At 36.2% G+C, this 22960-nt stretch overlaps 1 protein-coding gene across 3 annotated transcripts; it reads left to right on the top strand.

The window, feature by feature from the left end:
* The first annotated feature begins 460 nt into the window (after positions 1-460).
* LOC106868119 (uncharacterized) lies at positions 461-22475 on the top strand. Of its 3 annotated transcripts, none has more exons than XM_089359424.1 (5): positions 466-579; positions 4446-4533; positions 8634-8813; positions 16022-16120; positions 19192-22475. In XM_089359424.1, the coding sequence occupies exons 1-5, from the start codon at positions 572-574 to the stop codon at positions 19231-19233; spliced, it is 417 nt and encodes a 138-aa protein (XP_089215550.1). In that variant the 5' UTR covers positions 466-571; the 3' UTR covers positions 19234-22475. The 3 variants fall into 3 exon arrangements, with proteins under 3 accessions (XP_089215557.1, XP_089215550.1, XP_089215545.1); XM_089359419.1 differs by having other exon boundaries at positions 467-579; positions 22354-22475; XM_089359431.1 differs by lacking the exon at positions 4446-4533 and having other exon boundaries at positions 461-579; positions 22354-22475.
* Positions 22476-22960: the final 485 nt, after the last annotated feature.

The following is a 22960-nucleotide window of genomic DNA, read 5'->3' on the forward strand; positions in this document are numbered from 1 at the left end:
TTATTCAACATGTTAAAAGAGTGGATAAAACAAGCTTTTTCCTGTTGAATTTGTAAATTAAACTTCTCAGAATTGTTATTCAGAAAGTAAAGGGACGTAACTAAGTGTCACTTGTTCTGTAGTGTAAGGTGGCATTTGTAACAAATCAAGAAAACGAATAATGGCAAAAAGTTGAATGTGAAATATTGAGTGATAGAATAAAACCTTGCAGTATTTAAATACAACCTTTATATATATATATATATTAGTTTATGTATATATTAATATTATCTCAGTTTAAAAAACCTTGACAATGTAAATATGTTAATAGTTACCATGGGTAGCAAAAATCACACAAAAAAACAGGATGTCACACCCGTTTTATAGGTAGAGATACCAAGTTAAAGTGATGCATTTTGAGTAGAAATGAATAACAATAAATGGAGCAAAACACATATAAATAAAAGTTCCTTTAATTCCTACGTATGTTTCAAAATATATGTGCATCCTATTCCAAAGAAGTAAGAGCTGCTGGAATTCCACATATATTCCTCGTCAGGGAACCAACATATAGAAGCAAGACAAATGCGAAATGATGAGGTAAGTGACCGTTAGAAGTAAGAACGCTAGTTTGCTCATATATATATATATATATATATATATATATATATATATATATATATATATATATATATATATATATACTGGAGTAAGCACATAAATGCGATACAAGGTGGAAAAAATAGTACTCGAATACCAGAGGTACAGTAATATGCTTTATTGAAAAGCAGCAGAAATATCACAAAAACTGTTACTCAGAGTTCTCGTTCGTCGGACAGTTTTTTTAGAATCTAAACAAAACTGTCCAACGAACGGGAACGTGAAACTCTGAGTAACAGTTTTTGTAATATTTCTGCTGCTTTTTAATAAAGTATATACCAAAATAAGCAACAAGGATATTCAGAGATAATGCAGTACGATCGTTTCATGCAACTCCATTTAATTTAACAATGCAATCATTACATCAATTTAAATGAAGAGCAAAGACATAGAATTTAATTAAATTAAAACAGGTGGACACATTAGTATAATTATACCTTAAATCTCATCTATATATATATATATATATATATATATATATATATATATATATACTTAGGAATTACTTGTCAATTCCTAAGCTATTGTGTTTTCTGAGAATTAGTCCTTCTTATAGATTCTTGTCGTCCTTCCATTATTTTGATGACTTATATCTTCAGGAAACTCGAATGCTTGGTCAATGTCAAACTCTCCCCAGAGTCCTGTGACCAAGTTGCTTTGTCCAAACGGTTTGGAGGTCTAGGTCTGCACAAGCTGCTCGTCTCTCTCTCTCTCTCTCTCTCTCTCTCTCTTCCCTGTTTTCTTTCCTCCATGCACACTTGCTCTCCTTTGGTAGGCAACATCCTCTCCTCTCCAACATGGACTAATTCCAACAGGGAGATGGATGAAGCTCTATCACAACGGAGAGAGCTGAGTTTGTCAGTTCCTGTTACATTTGAAGATAGCCAGAAACAGAGAGTATGGGAAAATCTGCATTCAGGTGCCATTTTCAACTCTCTTCTTGATCAATCTGATCAATTTTCAAGGTGTCGCCTACTTTCAGCCAGTGCAAAATTCTCGGGAGACTGGATTGATGCTCTGCTTGTAGCCAACATTTGAGGTCTACTCAGTCTAAATTAACTGCGCATCTCCATCGCACTCAGAGTGGGAGCTGACGTCTGTGGTGGGCCCCTCAACCCCACAAGTCATCACGGTCTGTCTTGCTGCCTAAATGCAGGTCGCTTCGCTCGTCACACCGAGCTTAACCTAATCATTGAGCAGGTCCTTGCTCGGATTAATATCCCCTGTTCTGAAGCCATCGGGGTTATCCACAAGTGATGGAAAGAGACCAGATGGTCTTACCCTCTGTTCCCGAGTAGATGCCTCATTTGGGAGGCCACAGTCTGCGACTCCATTGCTCCCACCCACATCCTCGATGCTGCAGTAAATGGGAGGTCACTTCTTCCGTAGCCGAACGGGAAAAAAACCTGAAGTATCGGGTCTTGATAGTGAACTATCTCTTCCAGCCTGTGGCATTTGAGACGTTCTGAAGGATTGGGCCACTAACCGCGAAGTTCTTGTCAATGTTGTCAGTTCGCCTTACCGAGGTGTCAGGTGATGCCCGTGAGGGCGCTTGGCTTTCCCAATGCCTTAGCCTCACCATCGCCCGTGGTAATGCTGTGAGTGTACTGGCTTGCTTCAGTAGGTTCCGTTAAACCTTGAGGTGTGCGACCAGTTGAAGCGCTTGGTGCTGCATTGTTTTTTTTTTCCCCCTTTTTTTTTTGTCAAGATAAATATATTCAACAGAAATGGTACACTAATAAATTGGCGCTTCAGAATAAGTTCTGCTTGGCTATATTTTATTTTCAATATCATTAAACAAGGATGTATCTGTAACCTAAATACGAAAGAAATATAATTCAATTGCTATAACTGTTCCGCTAATGAACTTCAAACCATTTGCCGCTCATATCACATTAAAAAAAAAACCTCCCTGGGTCTAGCTGGCTCATGCACAGTTCCACAGTAAATATTCTTTGCTTGTTCATTGTGAAATTATTTCCATTCTGCAAACCATCATTGTCGCTTATTATTATTCATCTGAAATTACACCTCAGAACTACGCAAACTTGTATTTAACCTGATTCCACCATACCAGTTATTTTATCGTGTGGAATAGCTTACTCCATCATTAACTAATGGCATAGACTGTCAAAGCTCTCCATATCACCGACTGTCTGACGCCCCTAGATTGTCTTTTTTACCACGTGGAAACACTTATGAACTTATTAGGTGTCGGAACAAATTCCGCTAAAGCTTTCTATCTGGCGCTGGTACCCTATCAACTTCATCAATTCACTTCCTTCAACAAAAAACATACAATAAACGATACTAAACTTATTAATAGAACAAACATGTTTAGTGAAAATATCTTCACAAAAGCCAAATTTATTTCTCCGCATGTATACCTCATAGAAGTAAATTAGTAAAAGAGTACTACTGGTTTCCTACTGTCATTGAAAAAATAGTCTGGTCTATGGAGTCTGATGCTGGATATATGATGTTTAAGTGGTGAATTTCATTGGGAAGAGTTTAGTATTTAAGTGGTGCTAGGTTACATGATATATTTTGTGTATTGTAGCAGTATAACCAGTTTATTGCACATGCTTTAACAACAAAATCCTATATGGACCCTTAAAAGTCATATGGACTCCGGTTGAGAAGCACTGATCTAGAGGAAGGTGCAGTGCTCATGTAATTGTAACCAATATTTGGTGGTAGAGAAAGAATTGGTTAAAGGAAAAAGGTGGGAACCAATTCTTTCTCTATTATCAAGCTTTGTCAGCAATTTTATCGCAAGGAAAAGAAAAAAGTACATTTAATATCGGTTTCAAATTTTGACACAGGGTCAGCACTTTCGGGAAAGAGATACGTCGATTACATCAATTCCAGTGTTTGATTGGTACTTACTTTATCAAACCTGGAAGGATGAAAGGCAAAGTCGACCTCGGTGGAATATGAACTCAGAACGCTACAGACAGACGAAATACCGCTAAGCACTTTGCCCGGTGTGCTAACTATTCAGCCAGCTCGCCGCCCAAAATACATTTGATATCCATCTGTTGTACCTAGTAAGTGTCTCGAATGTCGTGAGTTCGATAAAAGAATACATCATATTCAACAAGTGAGCCTGCCCCAAAGAAGGAAATAAACGGTGCTGAGGCACAATGTTTCGTCCTTTTTGTCTTTTAGGCATTATGGTGTGGTTTAAGGAAGATCTGGCAGGACTTCAAAGCAAGTTGGGAGACCCTGTAAAGGTTTCGTGTGGGCAATGGCAATGGAAATCAACAGACACGATATGTTTACAATGGAGGTGTTCGACTGGATAAAATTACATAACTTTACATGCTCGTAACATCTTTATTATCAATTTCTAGAAAAAAAAAATGAAAGCGATTTTTGTCATCAGCTTACCAAGCCACATTTTATGAAAAATAATTTGGTGAAAATTTGAAAGGATCTTTCTGAATTGACAGGCACCACTTTTCATTTATGTTTTATGTAGTGTTATAGTTCCCATCTACCAAATTAATTCATTAGACATTGGTCGGCCCGGGATTCCAGGTACTGCGTATTGGGACTGAACCAGAAACCATGTGGTGTCAAGGCGAGCTTCTTAACCACAGCCATGCGGAAGGAAAATAGACGTGTTATGTTATAAACGCACTTACATCAACATTTCTTATTGTTAAAAATGCATTTATCATTAATTATAAACTAAAATCTCACTTAAAATTTAAGAATTTAACATTGTTCCTACGGTCAATCTTTTATTGTTTTTTCGTAATAGCGGCTTTAAATTGCTAACTATTTTAACTCCACTTTAGGAAATCCAAAATGGCGTCGTCTTCAGTTCAAATCGGCAAGAAGGAGCCAGAAATTGTAGTGTTTAAAGATCCCAGTAAGCAAAAAAAAGTAAGATACTTTTTGAAATAATTATCTGATAAATTTCTCACGTTTTCTTTTAGAGGTTAAACATACATTGTGTTCTATATATACATTTCATGATTCGAGTATGTTTAAGGGATAGGGTGGGGCAAAATGAGGTCGTTTGGTTGCATTTTTTACTTTGAGACAAAATATACTTTTTACAAATGTTCACTACCTTACAAAAACTATATCAACCTAAGCAATTGGTCTTCCCTAAATGCATTAAAAGCTTATAACATAATCTGATCACTATTTCAAAAAATTACCGCCGTTCTCTGAGCATATGAAAGACAAATTTGGCTCGGGCAAAATGAGTAAGACAAAACAATGTAAATTTGTCGTTTTAATTCTCCAGAAAACAAACTCAAACACATCAATATTCAACCCTATACATCGGATATAGATCAGAAATTCAAGAAAAAAATTTAAATATCTAGATCAAATGAAAGAGGAACAAGGAAGAATGGCACATGATGTGAAATCAACGAAACTCGACTAAATTTTAAAAGATCCACATAAAATATTCTATATTGCTTTTTCACAATCTGCTGGCGTGTCCTCTTTGTAATATATTTACTCACCATGCAGTTAAAGAGAAGAAATGATTGAAATTAGACATTACTCATTTTAAACTTGAAAACGATGAAATTAAACATTAGTGCTGGAAAAAATTGACTTGGAATCTAACAGAGGAAAGAATATTGATTGCTAAACACCAAAAGTTATCCCGATATTTTATTAACAACCTCAATTACAACTGGTCAAAGTTGAGGAAATATTTCTTGAGAAAATAGGACCTGCCACCTGACTATGTTTTGGACTCCCTAAACTTCAACAACAATTATACAGACCAATTTTTACTCCTAAATATAATGTAGCAATTCAAAATGATGATGCAATACTTGCAATATATTGATTTCAAACACGTAGAAAATAACAAGAAATCAGAGGTTACTCATTGGCCCAGGTTACTACTTTTGCGCCTACTCCCATATTATTTTATAATAGGCAGAAAGTTATAAAAGTGACTCACTGATTGAGAGTTTCAGAGTCATTTTTGTAACTTTATGCTGATTATAAAATAAAAAAAAGTACATATAGTCATGTATTGAGTTCTCTCTCTCCATGCATGTGTAAATCTTAAAAAATAAAAATAACACAAAATATGTAAACTAATAATTTTGCATGTTTCCCATAAATCTGAGTGGTAAGTGTTGTAAAACTGGATAACAAACATGAACTCAACAACTGATTAATGTCCTGAAGAAGGAGTCTGTTTCTTTAGAAGCAGCTTTGGCATTGCTGCATACAGATCAGTTATTGTGAGGCCTGGCATGCACCATGAGCAACTTCAAAGGTTTTAGATCATGCAATACATTTTCCTTTACATGTGTAATGATTATGTCTGTCTTTGTTGAAGGAGATTAGATTCCCATGTTCGCTCTGAAGGGGCAGGACTAAGCTCAAAGGTGTTTTAGAGTGACTATCCAATCTAGGATCTTCACAGCAGATGTGCTACAGAAGTGATCTTAGACTCTTCCTAAAAAAATTCAGTTCAAAGTTAATGCATATGTGGGCTATTGAGTAGTTGATGACTTTTACTTACTCTTTTTGTGTCACAAAATGTTTAACCCTTTAGCATTTAAGCTGGCCATATCCAGCCCAAATATTATACTCGTTTTATGTACAGACTGACCATATTTAGCCTTTCATGCTTACCATACAATGTTATTTGAGAAATAAACAAGCATATCATTGAAATCTCAACGCAAAAAGATAATGCATGAGTAATTCAAAACAATGTGAATAAATAAGCATTCCATTAGACAGAATGACCTGAATACTAAAGTGTTAATTTTTGCTTGCATTAACATTGCCTGTGATGGAAATGGTAGGGTAAGGGAACATGCTGAGATAGATTTATATGTAAGATGTGATGTAATATACATGTGTGTGAATGTTTAAAAAAAATTGAGCCATTGTAAAAGAAATTGCTGATCCCTAATGGAGAACTCCATTTTCCAGTGTGCCCTTCCCTTTTTTTAGGTGATATGAGAGATTTGGCTGCAAATCCTAGTACATGAAGTTGGCTCACATTTGATGCTTTCACAATCTCTATTCATAGAAAGTGAAACTCTTGCATGAGGTGTTCATATTAAATGCTGATGATACCATTTTGCAGAAAAAGGAAGAGTGGTACCATCTGAATTGGAGGGTTATTGTTAGAGGTAACAATGAGTAAGTTGTTATCAGCTCTTTGACACAAAAAGCTGACAAAGTGGATGTTATAGTGAAACAATCTCACAGGATGCTTGCACTTCAAGAAATGAAAGAGGAATAGAGCAATTTTGCTATATTCTCATGCCAGATAACAATACAAAGCTTTGCTGTTGTAAGAGTTAGCATCAATCCTTTAACAGGTTCACAAGAGTGAGAGATCACAGGTGTTTGACTTTGGTGAGCAACTCTCTAGTGGATGTCCCTTAACTAGTGAACTGCTTATGTATAAAGTGTAATGTTACATAATAAAAAAATAATTTTAACACCTGCCATTCTATGCTTGCATGGGTCAGACAAAGTTTGTTGAGGCAGATTTTCTGTGGTCAGCTATGTTTTCTACAGAATTTTGGAAATGAGACAGCCTTTTTTTCAGTTTCTGTCTACCAAATCCACTCATGAGCATTTGGTTGACACAGTGCTATAGTAGAAGACACTTGCCCAAGGTGCCATGCAGTAGGACTGAGGTTGAAGCTTCATAAAGGATCACAATAAGTGAGGAGATCCTGTGCTAGAGAAGATTTGTTTAACCAATGCAGGTATGGAAAAATTAACATTAAATGGTGATAGTAATGATTAACTTCCACATGGTTTTTTGACCTGCTAGAAATATTGCTAAGACCACACCATACAACTTTAAAATATAGGATACATTGAATATTGTAGTCTTAGATGCACTGAATACAAGAAAGGATGGTCATGGCTAGAACTCTGCTGGATCAGGGCTGAACTGGTGCTAAACAACCACTCTGCTCTAATATTTAACACCCTGTCATCATCATCATCATCCTCTAATGTCTGTTTTCCATGCTGGCATGAGTTGGGTGGTTTGACCAGAGTTGGCAAGCTGGAGATTTACACCAGATTCCAATCTAAATAGGCTTGGTTTCTACGGTTGGATGCCCTTCCTAACGCCAACCACTTTACAATGTGTGTTGGTTGTTTTCAACGTGGCACTGAATATGACATCAAATTTATATTTTTGTGGATCAAAGCTAGGTTGTTAGAAAGCCAGATAGAAAACATTGCAGAATTTGTTCCAACATTGAAGGTTGTGAGTTCATTAAAAGTTTACGTTCGTACCTTAATACATATATTTACCCCCAGCATATGCTAGCAAGAGCTGTAGATTAAAATATGAAATGCAATATATTTTATCTAAAATTTTGTAGAATATATTTACTTAAAATAACTAAACACTTACCCAATGTTTCAGTCTTCATTCTGCTCGCCGAGGTTACCTCCCTTCCTGTATCACAATTCCTCGTATCGTGTATTAGGATATTACAACAGGATATCACAAAATTGTTTATTATAAATGTCACTATTATATTATTTTCATAAATACACATTAAAACAAGATTTTTTCGGTTTTCAGTTACTAAATCCACACACAAGGCTGATTAGTTATGCTCACACACACACACACGTTCAGTCCATACCAGCATGGAAATGATGATGATGAGCATGGAAGGTGGAATAGACTATCGTTATGAATATTTTTTTATTTTACAACAATGCTATTCTGCTTCAAATATGCCATGTCAGTTAAGTTAAGTTTTGCAATAACAGATAACTCTGACATAGCCGGTATCTAGTCTTAATAACTTATTTTAGATTATATTATAGAATTTTCAAAAATTCAAAAGATAATCATATGTGCAGTGAAATTTCCAATATATATATATATGCATGTGTATGTATGTATGCGCGTGCACACACACGCACTCCATTTCACCGTTGTATTTGTCAAAATGTGGTATAATGACAAACACTTCTAAAATGTATTGTTTTTCTTATATTTCCAGAATTTTCATCAGCAACATAATAAAAGAAAAAAGGAAAAATCCACAGAGAAACACAAAGAGATAAAAGATTTCAGATCTGGTAATTTAAAACGAGAAGTTTCCAAATTAGCTCTGTCAGCTTATACAGGAAAAGAAAGAGAGCAGGCTATTGAATCTTATCTCATAAAACTTGGAGCACATGTAAGACTTTTACTTCTTATTGACTTCTTCATTATCATCACTTAACGTCCACTTTTCAATGCTTGCATGGGTCAGATGGTGTATATTTGAGGCAAATTTCTGATGCCAAGCCTCCCCTATTTCCAAGTAAGGTAATAGTCCATGGCCAGATATATTTTTGCTGAATATTGGAAATGAATGACATTGCTTGTATGGCAATGGCAAGGAGACACACACACACATACCATATAGTTATGATCTTCTTTTGGTTTCTCTCTACCAAATCCTCTCACAAGGCTTTTGTTGGCCCGGGGGCTATAGTAGAAAGCCATGCAGTGGGACTGAACTTGGACCCATGTTCTTGGGAAGCAAACTTATTTGTCTAAAATATGCATGAGGAATAGTAGTGGACTTGATAGTCATGTCACACTGCTTGTACAGATTCCTGTGATCCTTTGTTGTCACCCATTTCTGTTGTTAATCATATTCTGATGGTCAGAGGACTTGCAGTTTATGTTGTCACAAATCTACTTGATATAGGTCTTGGCTTGCTGTCCCCTGCCAGCTCTTGTGTAGGCTCCCACACAGTCTAGAGCAGGCATAAACAAGCTTCCTCTAGTGGCAGTTCTTATGAGATATTGCTCACCACAAATTGGCCACATTGCTAAAAGGATAATTTAACAAACATCTTATACAAGCAAGGTACACCATATATTACACTCAGAAAACCATACTTTTTTACTTGTTTTAGTCATTTGACTGCGGCCATGCTGGAGCACCGCCGTTAGTCGAGCAAATCGACCCCAGGACTTATTCTTTGTAAGCCTAGTATTTATTCTATTGGTCTCTTTTGCCGAACTGCTAAGTTACGGGAACGTTAACACACCAGCATCTGTTGTCAAGCGATGTTGGAAGGACAAACACAGACACACATACATATACACACACACATACATATATATATATATATATACACACATATATACAACAGACTTCTTTCAGTTTTCATCTACTAAATCCACTCACAAGGCTTTGGTCGGCCCGAGGCTTTAGTAGAAGACTCTTGCCCAAGGTGTCACGCAATGGGACTGAACCCGGAGCCATGTGGTTGGTAAGCAAGCTACTTACTACGCAGCCACTCCTACGCCTATTTTTAAAATGTTTATATAGGTTTTGCATTGGCATGGGTGTTAGTAGGCACAGATGCAGTTGTGTGGTAAAGAAGTTCACTTCCCAACTGCATGAGTTCAGGTTCAGTCCCACTGTGTGGAAACTTGGGCTAGAGTCTTCTATTGCCCTACGTTGACCAAAACTTTATAATTATATTTGGCAAACAGAAACTGAAAGAAGGCCACTGTTTGTGTTTGTGTATGTATGTGTGTACATGTGTGTTTTCTCATCTTGATGATAGTTGTAAATGTGTGTCATCATCATATGTGCTGTGTCATTTATTTCCAATCTTCTGTGGAAACATGTCCAATATTGTGAAGGATGACAAGAGTAATGGCAGATGACTGTAGAATATCTGTTTCACTGAGAACTGTCGGATCATGCAAGCATAAAAAAGTGAGCATTAAGACAACAAAGATGATGATGATGATAGTAAAAAAAAAGAAATTACTTGAAAATTTTAATATGTAACTTGATGATGCAAAACTTAGTTTCAGTTTTTGGAAATATTCGAGATAGTCAACTAACAAACTGTTTTCATTATCATTGTCTATAATTTTTGATGTTTTTGATTTAATGGCTTTCATTCAGAGAAAAATCTTACTCATATTTGTAGGAACTATGGAACATAGTGACGTATCTACTAGCAAAGCATGTTTCTTGTGGGGTGGGATTCTTCAGGAAGAAGTATATAAAACTGCATTAAAGGATTCATTTTGAAATGTTAGACTCAAAAGTTCCTTTCTCTGAATTTCGGTTATTTCCCCTTGCACTTATTTTTCTTGTTTTACTTTTGCAACAATATTAAATGGACTTGCAAAATACATAAAATAAAATCAACTTCTTTGACTTTAAAATCATTAAACCTAGATCATGGTTCTGTTTTAAGTCATTTCACTCAGCAGCATGAATTACATATTAAGACTTCTTGTGGTTGGTTAATGCCACCAGTCCTGTGTTCATTTGTTTTACACCCATTTTTCAATGCTAGCATGGATTAGGTGATTATTTATTGATTTTCCTAAGTTAGATTTCAAAACCTTTGGCATGATGATACAATCCATAATTTACTGATTTTTCTTTTACATTTTATGTAAGAATTATTATTTGGGTAATAATATCCATGTGAAATGCAAGATCAGTTTGGGAACAATTTTTTTCATCTCCAAAAAGCTGCATATTTCTTCTTTGAGGCAATAAAAGTGTTAAAACGTCTTCTCTTTACACAGCCAGTGATCTTCACAATAATATACCAGACTCCCATACTTATAATCAATTTGTGAAAAGTCATTAAATTGTTGATGTTGAAGTATTTGAGATTTTTTAAATAAATGTTTAAAACAACTACATATATTTTAGAAATTTACTGATTTGGCACATCAATTTTTGCAATGAAATGCTACAAATACTCTTTTTTGCTAAATTTTGATTTTAATTTGTTATATGCTAGTATTTGATAGGTTGGATGAGTTGCAACTCTCTCTCTCTCTCTGCTTTTGCTCTCATTTTGTTGTGGTTTAACATTGGGTCAACTCTGATTGAGGTGACCTACAGTCAAAGCCCTTCCAGTCCTTTAACCCTTTAACATTTGAACCGGCCATATCTGGCCCAAATAGTCTACTTGTTTTATGTTCAAACCAGCCAGGTCTGGATTCTCACACCTACCTTACAATGTCATACTAAAAATATACAATCACATCATCAAAATTTCAAAACTTGAGATAATGCATGATTAATTCAAAGCAATATGAATAAATAAGCATTACTTTTGGCAGCGTAATCTGAGTTAAGAGATCTGCCTCAAACTACACCCAATGCATTCTTTCGTTATTTAAGGTAGTGGAGTACATACAATATAAGGAAGATTTGGCAGCTGTTTCTACCAAGTAGAGTAACTACATAAGGCACTCTCTCTCTCTCTCACTCTTTGTCTGTCTATCTCTCTCTCTTTCATGTTTCACATTAGTTTATCTTGGATGCTATTCTATAGGATATCTAAATATACCTAATTTTTTTCTACCTTTACTCTTTGGTGGTCTCATACCTTCCTGGTAAGAATATTAAACAAATATCATACATCCATGATTGTATGCATTTTTCAATTGTTTAAATCAGTTAATTGTTTGAATTTCTGGTAATTCTTTCTTAATTGCTCATGACTGAATACATTTCATCTGTAACCCATCTGAGATAGATTACTGAGCGTATTCTTGAAAGAATTAGCTCAGTATTTCTATACATTTCACAGATTATCAAAATTGTAATTTGAGTGACTTATAAGAGGTTCAGCATGAAATGCCACACCTCTTAGAAATCACTTACCAATGCTAATGTGGAGTTGTTAATTTACAAGGAAAACTTATCCAAGCAGAGCACACAACCTGAAAATCCTCAACTCAACAACAGCTGTGCATTCTGGTCTGTTAGGAAAAAAAAATCTTACTCAACTTTGCTGAAACTTCTTACTTGCATTTCCCAATCTAGACATCTTTATTAGAAGTAGAATGAAATCTGAGAAAATTAGTGATGGTCTACATTACCATAAGAGTTTGTCAAATTCTGTGGCTGTGAAGAGGGAAGAATCTAACATTTGATGCTCCTCCTACTCAGATGAGAATAAGGAAGAAATAGAAAATTGTGTTGTCACTTTCATTGTAGTCAAACGAAATGACAGTTTAAAATACAAGCAATATCTCTCCCTCTCTCTTACCACAGAACTTTTTCTTCTCATGTACCATACCATCACTACTGTTTTAGGTACCTGTATTGTGGTAAGCAGACATAGACACTCTCATGCCCTTGACCTAGAGGAACATCAATGATGGGATAGCTTGAGAGAGAAGTCAGCATCTATTTAACTCATAGATGAAAGCAAAGTTTATTTGAAAGTAATTTTTGTTCACTTTGTTACAGAGCATCATCGAAGGTTATGTGCAGTTTTTTTATAGATCTAACAATGCTACTGTTGGGTCATTGCATTGCTGCTACTAATGGCCCATGACTACTTGTTTGTCACAAGGCAGGTTTATTCACACTTAGCCTCTATATCTAGAGACTATCTCCACTATCTTTCACTTCTAAAGATGCTCTCCAGCGTTACAGCTTTAAATAAAGTCACCATACTTATTGCACTCAGTACTTCATTCCACCTCACAATGACAGCAATAGAAGTGACAGCTCTTTTGATGACAAATCCAACAAAATATCCAAACTGATAACTTTCCAATCATCTCTCTTGAAACAGCGTGCGATCAGCTGGTCTCAGTCCTTAACTTTGGAAACATGTAACTGTAATAATCATCTTCAAGAACATTAACTTCATTGCCATTGTTGATGTTGGCTGCTCAAACATCATTGTCAACATCATCATTGTTTTAATGTCCACTTTTCCCATATTAGCATAGATTAGATGAGAGAGATATCATCAGGTTTGTTTGATATTTCTGCTCAGCTTTCATTAAATTTAATGCATAGTATGGAAAGATTTATGTAAATATCTCACAGTTCTATATTTAAGAGATGAGGAACTATGTACATTATTTACATTTGATGGATATTTGTCTTCATCTTCTTTGTTGTTAATACAACGTTTTGGCTGGTATACCCTCCAGCCTTCATCAGGTGTCTTGGGGAAATTTCGAACCTGGGTTCTTATTCCTAAGGTATTTTTCAATATGGCGTAGTGGTTAAGAGCGTGGGCTACTAACCCCAAGATTCCGAGTTCGATTCTAGGCAGTGACCTGAATAATGATGATAATAATAATAATAATAATAATATTGAAAAATACCTTAGGAATGAGAACCCAGGTTCGAAATTTCTCCAAGACATCTGATGAAGGCTGGAAGGTATATCAGCCGAAACGTGTTAACAACAAACAAGACGAGGACAAATACCCGTCAAATGTAAATAATGTACAAATATTTCAGTTGAACCCAATTTGTTGTCCTGAATTTTGCATGAGTTTTTTGTTGTAAACTTCCTTGTTCTTTTTAGATTAACTACTTAGAATTATGATTCATAATGTGAAATATAATAGCCAGTTGGATACCATAGCTGGCTAACAGGAAGAACCTTTGGAATGTTTTGAGGCACTTTCAGTGAAACTGGATGACTGCTCTCTTTTGTTACCAACCCTACTTGTTTGTAAACAAAATACTATTTCCTTTGGGCTTTCATATGATAAGCTATTGAATGGTCAAACATGTTTCTGTGACTGATGTAATCAATAATACAGCCTACACAGTGACATTGCTTTTGCACAGCATGCAAACAAGATCAAGACTATAGGAATACAGACTCACACACATGTATATGTTTATATACATATATATATGTGAGGGTACATGGCCTTGTGGTTTGGGTGTTGCACTCATGATTGTGAGATTGTGGTTTCAATTCCTGGATTGGGTGGTGTGTTGTATTCTTGAGCAAAACACTTCATCTCATGTTTCTCTATATAATCACTTCAGCACCTGATGTATAGTACAACTTGCACCTGTTCAGGCAACATCGATTTGATGGAGGGAGTGAGCTAATCATCATCATCATCGTTTAATGTCCGCTTTCCATGCTAGCATGAGTTGGATGATTTGACTGAGGACTGGTGAACCAGGTGGCTATACCAGGCTCCAATCTGATTTGGCAGAGTTTCTACAGCTGGCTGCCCTTCCTAACGCCAACCACTCCAAGAGTGTAGTGGGTGCTTTTACGTGCCACCAGCACGAAGGCCAGTCAGACAGTACGTACAGCACAAACACTTGATCACTATAGACAAATCATTTGTGCAAGTATGTTTGGCAAGAATTTGCTAGAGCACTCACACCGTTTAGTCTATTTGATGTCATCCACGGTTATGATATAATTGTACTGGATCTATGTCAAGAATTCTGTAGTGTGCGTTGAGTTTATAATGAATGAGGGAAATGAAAAATGGAGTTGGCAAGAATTTTTATTCAGCACTACGACTGTTTCAACACATCCTGCATCTGTCCCTTCTGGGTGGGATATTGCACAGCTAGTTGTGTTGCCTCCATATTTGCAGGTTGCATCTCGTCAGATGTCACATTTTAAATAAGATACGTTGTTACATATACTGAATTTCGCGTGGCATGTTGTAGTCCCCTGTAGGATATTGGCTATACTGACAGTGAATGGAAAACATTTCTGGGTTATAACCAGTAAATTGGTCTGGCTATAGATTTCAGTGAATACATAACAAACATAAAGTAATACAAGAATAAAACATGACAAAGGATCTAAATTAAAAGATAAAATGAAGAAGGGTGGGTCTACATGTGTTGACACACACACACACACACACACACACACACATATCTTGCCCACTCACACCATTGTTTATGACTGCTTTCAGTGACATCGGAATGCCAAAAACCGATAATTAGCCCACTAGAGGTCTCTTACTGACAATAGTATTGTTCACCTATTCCTATCTTTTACCTTTATTTGTTTCAGTCACTTGACAGTGGCCATGCTGGGGCACCACCTTGAAAGATTTTTAATCAAACAAACTGACCCCAAGACTTGTTTTTTTGAAGCCCAGTACTTATTTTATCAGTTCTTTTGCTGAATTGCTCAGTTACAGGGGTGTAAACACACCTACACCAGTTGTTAAGCGGTGGTGGGGGACAAATACAGACAAACATATATACATATATGTATATACATACATACACATATATATGCATACATACACGATGGGCTTCTTTCAGTTCCTGTCTACTAAATCCACTCAAAGCTTTGGTCAGCCCAAGTCTATAGTTGAAGATACTTGCCCAAGGTGCCATGCAGTGGGACTGAACCCTGAACCATGTGGTTGGGAAGCAAGCATCTTACCACACAGCCACTATACAAAATAAATAAATAATGTTGCTTCTGCCTTGATGCTTGTTTAAATTTGGACATAAAATAAGGTTAAAAACAATCGCTTTGATTCTTTAGGATGATTATATGCTTTGAATGACTAACTTTGTGAATTGTTTTTACTTTTTAAGCTGAACAAAATTGTGACTTTCTTCCCTATTCTGTTTTATGTTTGCAGCCTGTCAAGAGAAAAAAATGTGAAAATTATAAATTATTTCTTGAAAGAAAGAAAAATGAGAAAGATGAAGAAAAGACTAAGAACACTGAAAAATTCCGAGTGAGTATAAAATGTCTTCTTTTTCTCATTTAGACTGTGGTCAAGCTGGTGTACTACATTCAAAAAATTTGATCAAATGAATTAACTCCTGTACTTGCTGAACTCTTTAGTTACAGGGATGTAAACACATTAACACCTGTTGTCAAGTGACACTGGAAGACAAACACAGACAGACAAACACACACACACACACACACTGTGCTTCTTTCAATATCCATCCACCAAATCCACTCACAAGACTTTGGTTGGCCCAAGATTACAGTAGAAGACACTTGCCCAAGGTGTCATACAGTGAGACTGAACCCAGAACCATGTGGTTAGGAAGCAAACTTCTTACCACAGAGCTATACCTGTGCTTGTCTTGATAAAGATTATAAACGTTTTGCTTGGAATCATCAGATGAATTCTTTACGTTAGTGGTTCTCAACCATTTTTTGCCTTTTGGTTTCTGTTTTACTTAGGTGGACCCTCAAAGCCATTTGATGTTTAAAAGATTCTGATTACATTTTTATAATTTGACATTATTGAGAATTGCATAAAAAAGTTGTTAAAATATTTTGTATATTGTAGAAGTTTAACCAGTTTATTGCACCTAAATTTTAACAACAAAGTCTTATATGAATCATCATCATCATCATCATCGTTTAACGTCCACTTTCCATGCTAGCATGGGTTGGACAGTTTGTTTGAGGACTGGTGAACCAGATGGCTACACCAGGCTCCAATCTGATTTGGCAGAGTTAATACAGTTGGATGCCCTTCCTAACACCAACCACTCCGAGAGTGTAGTGGGTGCTTTTACGTGCCACCAGCATGAAGGCCAGTCAGGAGGTACTGGCAACTGGTTGAGAACTACTACTTTAACCCTTGAGCATTTAAATCAGCCATATCCAACTAAAATGTTCTACCTGTTTTATTTCATACTGGTCAGGTCTTTCTTCTTACACCTGCCCGACAATGTCATTCTAAAATTAAGCAATCATATCATAAAAATTTCAAAGCTACAAGATAATGCATGATGAATTCAAAATAATGTGAATAAATAAACATTACATTTGACAAAATAATCTGAATGTTAAAACGGTTAAGGTGTGGTGAGTAAACTCTGCCTCGAGTATGGCTGTGTGGTTAAGAAGTTAGAGGGTTCTAGGTTCAGTTCCACCATGCAACACTTTGGGCAAGTGTCTTCTATCATAAACTCAGGTTGTGCAATGCTTTGTGAATGAAATTTAATAGATGCAAACCGTGCAGTAACCTTCTGCATGTATGTATGAATCTTTTTGGCACTTTATATTTGTGTGAAAACAATAAACTACGGTTTTCAAACAAAAATACCTTGTGGAGTATATTCCACTTAAGTTGCACAGAAATTCCTGTTAATCTTGCTGTGAGAAGTCTGTGAACGAATGATTAGCCATGTTGTAACTGAAAAGACTTTATTATTCATAAAATGCATAATATTAAAAAAATGAATTATAAATATACGTTACACTATTAGTGTGTGTATGCATGCATGTGTGTGAATGACTAAAACTTTGTATATACTCTTGGAAGTCTGTGTAAATATCTAGATATTCTATCTAAGGTAGGTGTAGTTGTGGTTAAGAAGTTTGATTCCCAATCACATGGTTTTGGGTTCAGTTCCACTTTTTGGCACTTGAACAGGTGTTTTCTACTATAGCTCTGGGCCAACCAAGGTTTTGTGAGTGGATTTGGTAGATGGAAACTGTAAGGAGCCTTTCATATATATATATATATATATATATATATATATATATATATATATAAGGAGCCTGTCATATATATATATATATATATATATACATATATATATATATATATATATATATATATATATATATATATATATATATATATATATATATATGAGGAGGTGCGAAGGCGAGCAGGAATGAGAGAAAAACTAACAACCAAAATGGACAGACAAATGTTGAGGCTGTTTGGTCACATAGAGAGGAGCGGATGGTAAGGAGGGTGATGAAGGCAGACGACGTGGTAGGCAGCAGAACCAGGAGGCAGACCTTGATTTGTGTGGATGGATGGAGTGAGGAAAGCTTTGGTGGTCAGAGGTTTTCAAATGAGAGAGGCAAGGGAGTTTATAAATGATAGGAAAACTTGGAGAGTGTTTGTGGACGGATGAGTGAATTTGATGTTGCTCAAAGGGGTAAGGAACCAACATGATGCGGTGGGTATAAATCAGAATATGCTGTCAGGCCCCACTGGTGGGGTTGTGTTCTATGCCTTGACCCAAGCATATCTCCACCATCAACTCTCTCTCTCTCTCTCTATCTTTCCTTTCTTTTCTAACTGGGGTAGCCAGCAAGACACCTATCTCTATCCCTTTATTATTCGTTAACCTCTCATCAACTGACACAACACCACCACCTTCCATGCTACACCCACTCACAGTCAAGGGGTCTTCTTGCAAGTTACCTGGTGTACCAGTGCTGGTGCTAAGTAAAATGCACCTAGTACATTCTGTAAAGTGGTTGACCTGTAAAAGAACTCAGAATGTTGGGCCTCCAACCAGGCCTTTCATGATATCCTTAAAGCCAGGAAGTGTTCAGCACTCCCTCATGTATCAGTTTTAGTTGTCTTTGGTTTTAAAGGTTTGATTCAAGTTTATTTCTTAGGTCAAAAGTGTCAGTTGCAATGCTTCAAGACTGAAATATGGATGCTCTAATGTGCTATATAATTAGTTCAATGTATGATTAATTGCAAGTTGTGAGCAATGTTCTCTCGAAGTTTTACTAGTCACTATTATTTTTTTTTTACCTGTGATGAAACTAGGTGTGCACTGAATACTTGTGCATATGTATATAAACCTGAAATAAATATACTATATTTGATGGTATAAATGACTCACAGTCACTCCCCAATTTTAGCAGCACACATTCAGAAGTTTCTAGTGTATTAAAGCGTATGGGAAGCTCAACTTTGCATGTAGGACCCAGGGTGATTTTCTTGGAGGTGTGTTTTTTGGGGGAGGGGGGATGTATATCTTATATGCCATAAAATATGGTAATTATTAATTATTACTTCATTTTTAGGCAACTACTTCTTTCATGTATTGTGAGAAAAGTTGGGCATAAAAAGAATTAGATGCAGTATGCAAGAGAGAAGACTCTGCTGGTTTGGTCATGTGATTCTTATGGATGTAGACAATTGCATAAAAATGTGCTGATCACTTAAAATGGATGGAACTTGTGGAAGAGGAAAACCCTGGAAGACACAGGATGAATTATTGAAGGCTGATCTCAAGACGCCGAGCCTTACAAAGATGACAAAGAACTGAGATATCTGGTGTCTTGCTGAACTCAAGAAGACGTGCCTGCTACAGCTGAGTTGATATCTTAAACTACCTTGGTTAATGCTCCCCTTCCAGTTGAATAGGTTTTTGTTTTGCAAGTTACTTGGTAAACCCTTTGGTGCCAGTGCCAAGTACAAAGCATCTGTGCTGGGGCCACGTAAAAAAGCACCCTGTACACTCTGTGTGATGGGTGGAAGGGCATCTGGTTGTAGAAACAAAGCCAAAACACACAACTGGAACTTGGTGCTGCTCCCCAGTTTGCCATCCAACCCATGCCAGCATGGAAACTGGATGTTAAATGATGATGATGATGATGATCTGTAAAACATGCACACACATGCACAGCTTAGAGGGAACAATGACTACAAGAAGATAACATTGACACCATAGAGGTCCAGACAAATAACTTAATTTTAGAAATATTCACTTAGTTTCAATGATTTAATTTCTTTTTCTTGTTGTTCATCAAATGATTCTGGGTTGAAATTCAGATTATTTGCACCCAGAATCATATTCTGATGTTAAAATTCAGATTATTTGCACCCAGAATCATATTCTGATGTTAAAATTTGTTTCACATCTAGCCATAGTTGAAAATTTCTCAAAACTGATTGTATACGTAAATAGCACCATTTGAGCGTAATCATTACCAGCGTCACCTTCCTGGCACGTGAAAAGACATTTGAGTGAGGTCGTTGCCAGTGCCGCTGGACTGGCTCCTGTGCAGGTGGCACGTAAAATACACCATTTTGAGCATGGCCGTTGCCAGTACCACCTGACTTGCCCTCGTGCCGGTGGCACGTAAAAGCACCCACTACACTCTCAGAGTGGTTGGCGTTAGGAAGGGCATCCAGCTGTAGAAACTCTGCCAGATCAGATTGGAGCCTGGCGTAGCCATCTAGTTCACCAGTCTTCAGTCAAATCGTCCAACCCATGCTAGCATGGAAAGCGGACATTAAACGATGATGATGATGATGATCCTTGCATCCATTAAATCACAGATTAAGAATTCTTTTGCACAGATACTGTGTAATGGAAGCAACATTTTACTCCTTCATCACAACAAATTAATTTTGTTCTTCGTTATAAGTTGGTATGGTATGTAAGTGCATCTATAACATGTTTGGATGTGTGTGCTTATTTGAATTACATTGTTTGTGTACTTGTTACACTTTTGAATATTGTATGAACATGGGTGTGTGTGTCTATATATATCAACTGTATGTGTGTGTGTGTTGAAGATTTGTTGATTGTTATAATGATTTCTTAAACAAAAGGCTTAAAATTTTTGTGAGGGTGTTAGTCAATTACATTGACTCCAGTGCTTAACTGATGCTCATTTTATTGACCCTGAAAAGATTAAAGGCAAAGTTGACCTCAGCTGTATTTGAACTCCAAATGTAAAAGCTGGAAGAAACGCTGCTAAACATTTTATCTGGCATGATAAGGATTCTGCCAGCTCACCGCATTATAATAGTACCAGCAATCGCAAGATCATAATCTCAATTCCCAGACCAGACTATGCATTGTGTTCTTGAGCAATATACTTCATTTTACATTGCTCCTGTTCACCAAGTTGTAAATGGGTAATCTTGTGATTGATTAGCATACAAGGATGAGATGGTGACTCAAGAAAATTACCTGAATGGAGGTCTTGTGAGCCACATTTTTTATTCAGCAATAAAAAGGATGAATAGTACAACCCATACTGTGAATCCAAATTGGTTGGGATTGGTTGTTGAACTACATCAAGAGATAAATAAATAAAAATGTACATGGGCCAACATTAGAAAATCTTACATCATAAGACTTAGTTAATGAAGCAATTTGGTGTTTTGCCTTTTATTTTTATCTTTGTTGCAACTCATCCTTCTTGTCATTCCTGTACTTTCTGTAGTTTGGAGAGAAGGACATTGCAGAAAGAATTTCAGTGTTCAGGACTAACATTGACCAAGAGGCTGAAGATGGTCTCAAAATATTTGCCATTTTCTGACACTATCAGGGCTATCAAAATCATGACCAAGTTTTTGAAAACCTTCTGTAGAAAGTTGTACACAATACTTCTGGTTTTCTTTCATGTATAGATTGAGATAGATCAAGTTAGCAGCTGAGAAAGGGACTTCTGGTAGCTGCTCACATATCACAGTATAAGCAATTTCATTTCTGTCTCAAGTTTATATTCCTTGTTGTTGCACGAAGTAGAATCAGTATTGCAATGATGTTTTTGTATACTGTCAACTTAACATGACAGTCCCAATAAGGGAATCATACTACTGCTATTTAGCCCTAGGAAGCTGGACCGCTTCCTGTTGGCCTTGACACATTTCCTGTGTCCTTATGTTTACGAGGGGGAGACAAGCACCTCCACCCAGCCTAGCCTGCATCCAGGGATATGTTTCTGAGTTTTTGCTTGTCATCAGCCTGGAGTAGCATGACTTGCTGGCTGAAGATGCCTGTCAAGCTCTCGTAAACATATAGTAATTCTAGTGAAACACATTCACTGATTACAAAGTTAGAAATGATACATTTCTAAATCTCTCAGAGACTTAAGCAGTAGTGATACGATAAAGTAGTTGGGACTGTCACGTTAAGTTGACAGTATACAACTACTTTATCATATCACTACTGCTTAAGTCTCTCAGAAATTTAGAAATGTTATTATTTCTAATAATGTTTTTGTTTACAGTTAATCAATATATTTCCAAAAACTTTCTAACAAATGTCATAGTTATTAAAACCACCTCTGACACCTATTTACAGTTGCTGGATGTATTCAAATTATATTTTATTGTAGATTTTCCATTTTCATTTTCTCATATAGTTTATAAAAAATAAACTGGATAAACTCATTAAAGAGGTTTTCTTTTTTTTTTTCTTCTTTTTTCTTTTTTCTTTTTTCTAGGAAGAACAACTGAAGAAATTAATTACAAAAGCTCATAAGTCAATAACGCAGTATAATAAGATGTGCAAATTTAAGAAGAAAACAAAATCAAGAAAACAATAAATATATTTTTGTACATTTGATCATGTGTTACTGGTTTTATTTGAAACATGCTCTAATTGCTGTAATAAAAACAAATATTCTAGAAATTTTAAGAATGTCATGCTAAATTTTGTGGGCACCAATTTTCATGTCAGTGAGTTGATCTAATTTTAATATTAACGCTTTCATGCTTAAAATACTGGTTTATTTTTAAGACAGATTTGTAGAGGAAGGGAATAATAATGCTGTGAGAGAAAACAAAAACAAAAGTGATCTCCCTGTGCAGCGCCTTGGGAAAGTGTCTTCTAACATAAACTCAGTGTATGTATATGGCTTTTGACTATCTATATTTGTGTGAAAACCAATAAATCTGTTCAGACAAATACCTTGTGGAATATATTTCACATAAGTTGCAAGCACCTACCCACCATAACAGAATTGATATTCTAAAACCAAGGTGCCACATAAAGAGCATTGGTGTTGGTGCCACGTAAAAAGCACTGGTGTTGGTGCCACATAAAAAGTG

Source organism: Octopus bimaculoides, chromosome 1, assembly GCF_046866305.1.
Source record: "Octopus bimaculoides isolate indiv1 chromosome 1, ASM4686630v1, whole genome shotgun sequence".
Classification (NCBI taxonomy): domain Eukaryota; kingdom Metazoa; phylum Mollusca; class Cephalopoda; order Octopoda; family Octopodidae; genus Octopus; species Octopus bimaculoides.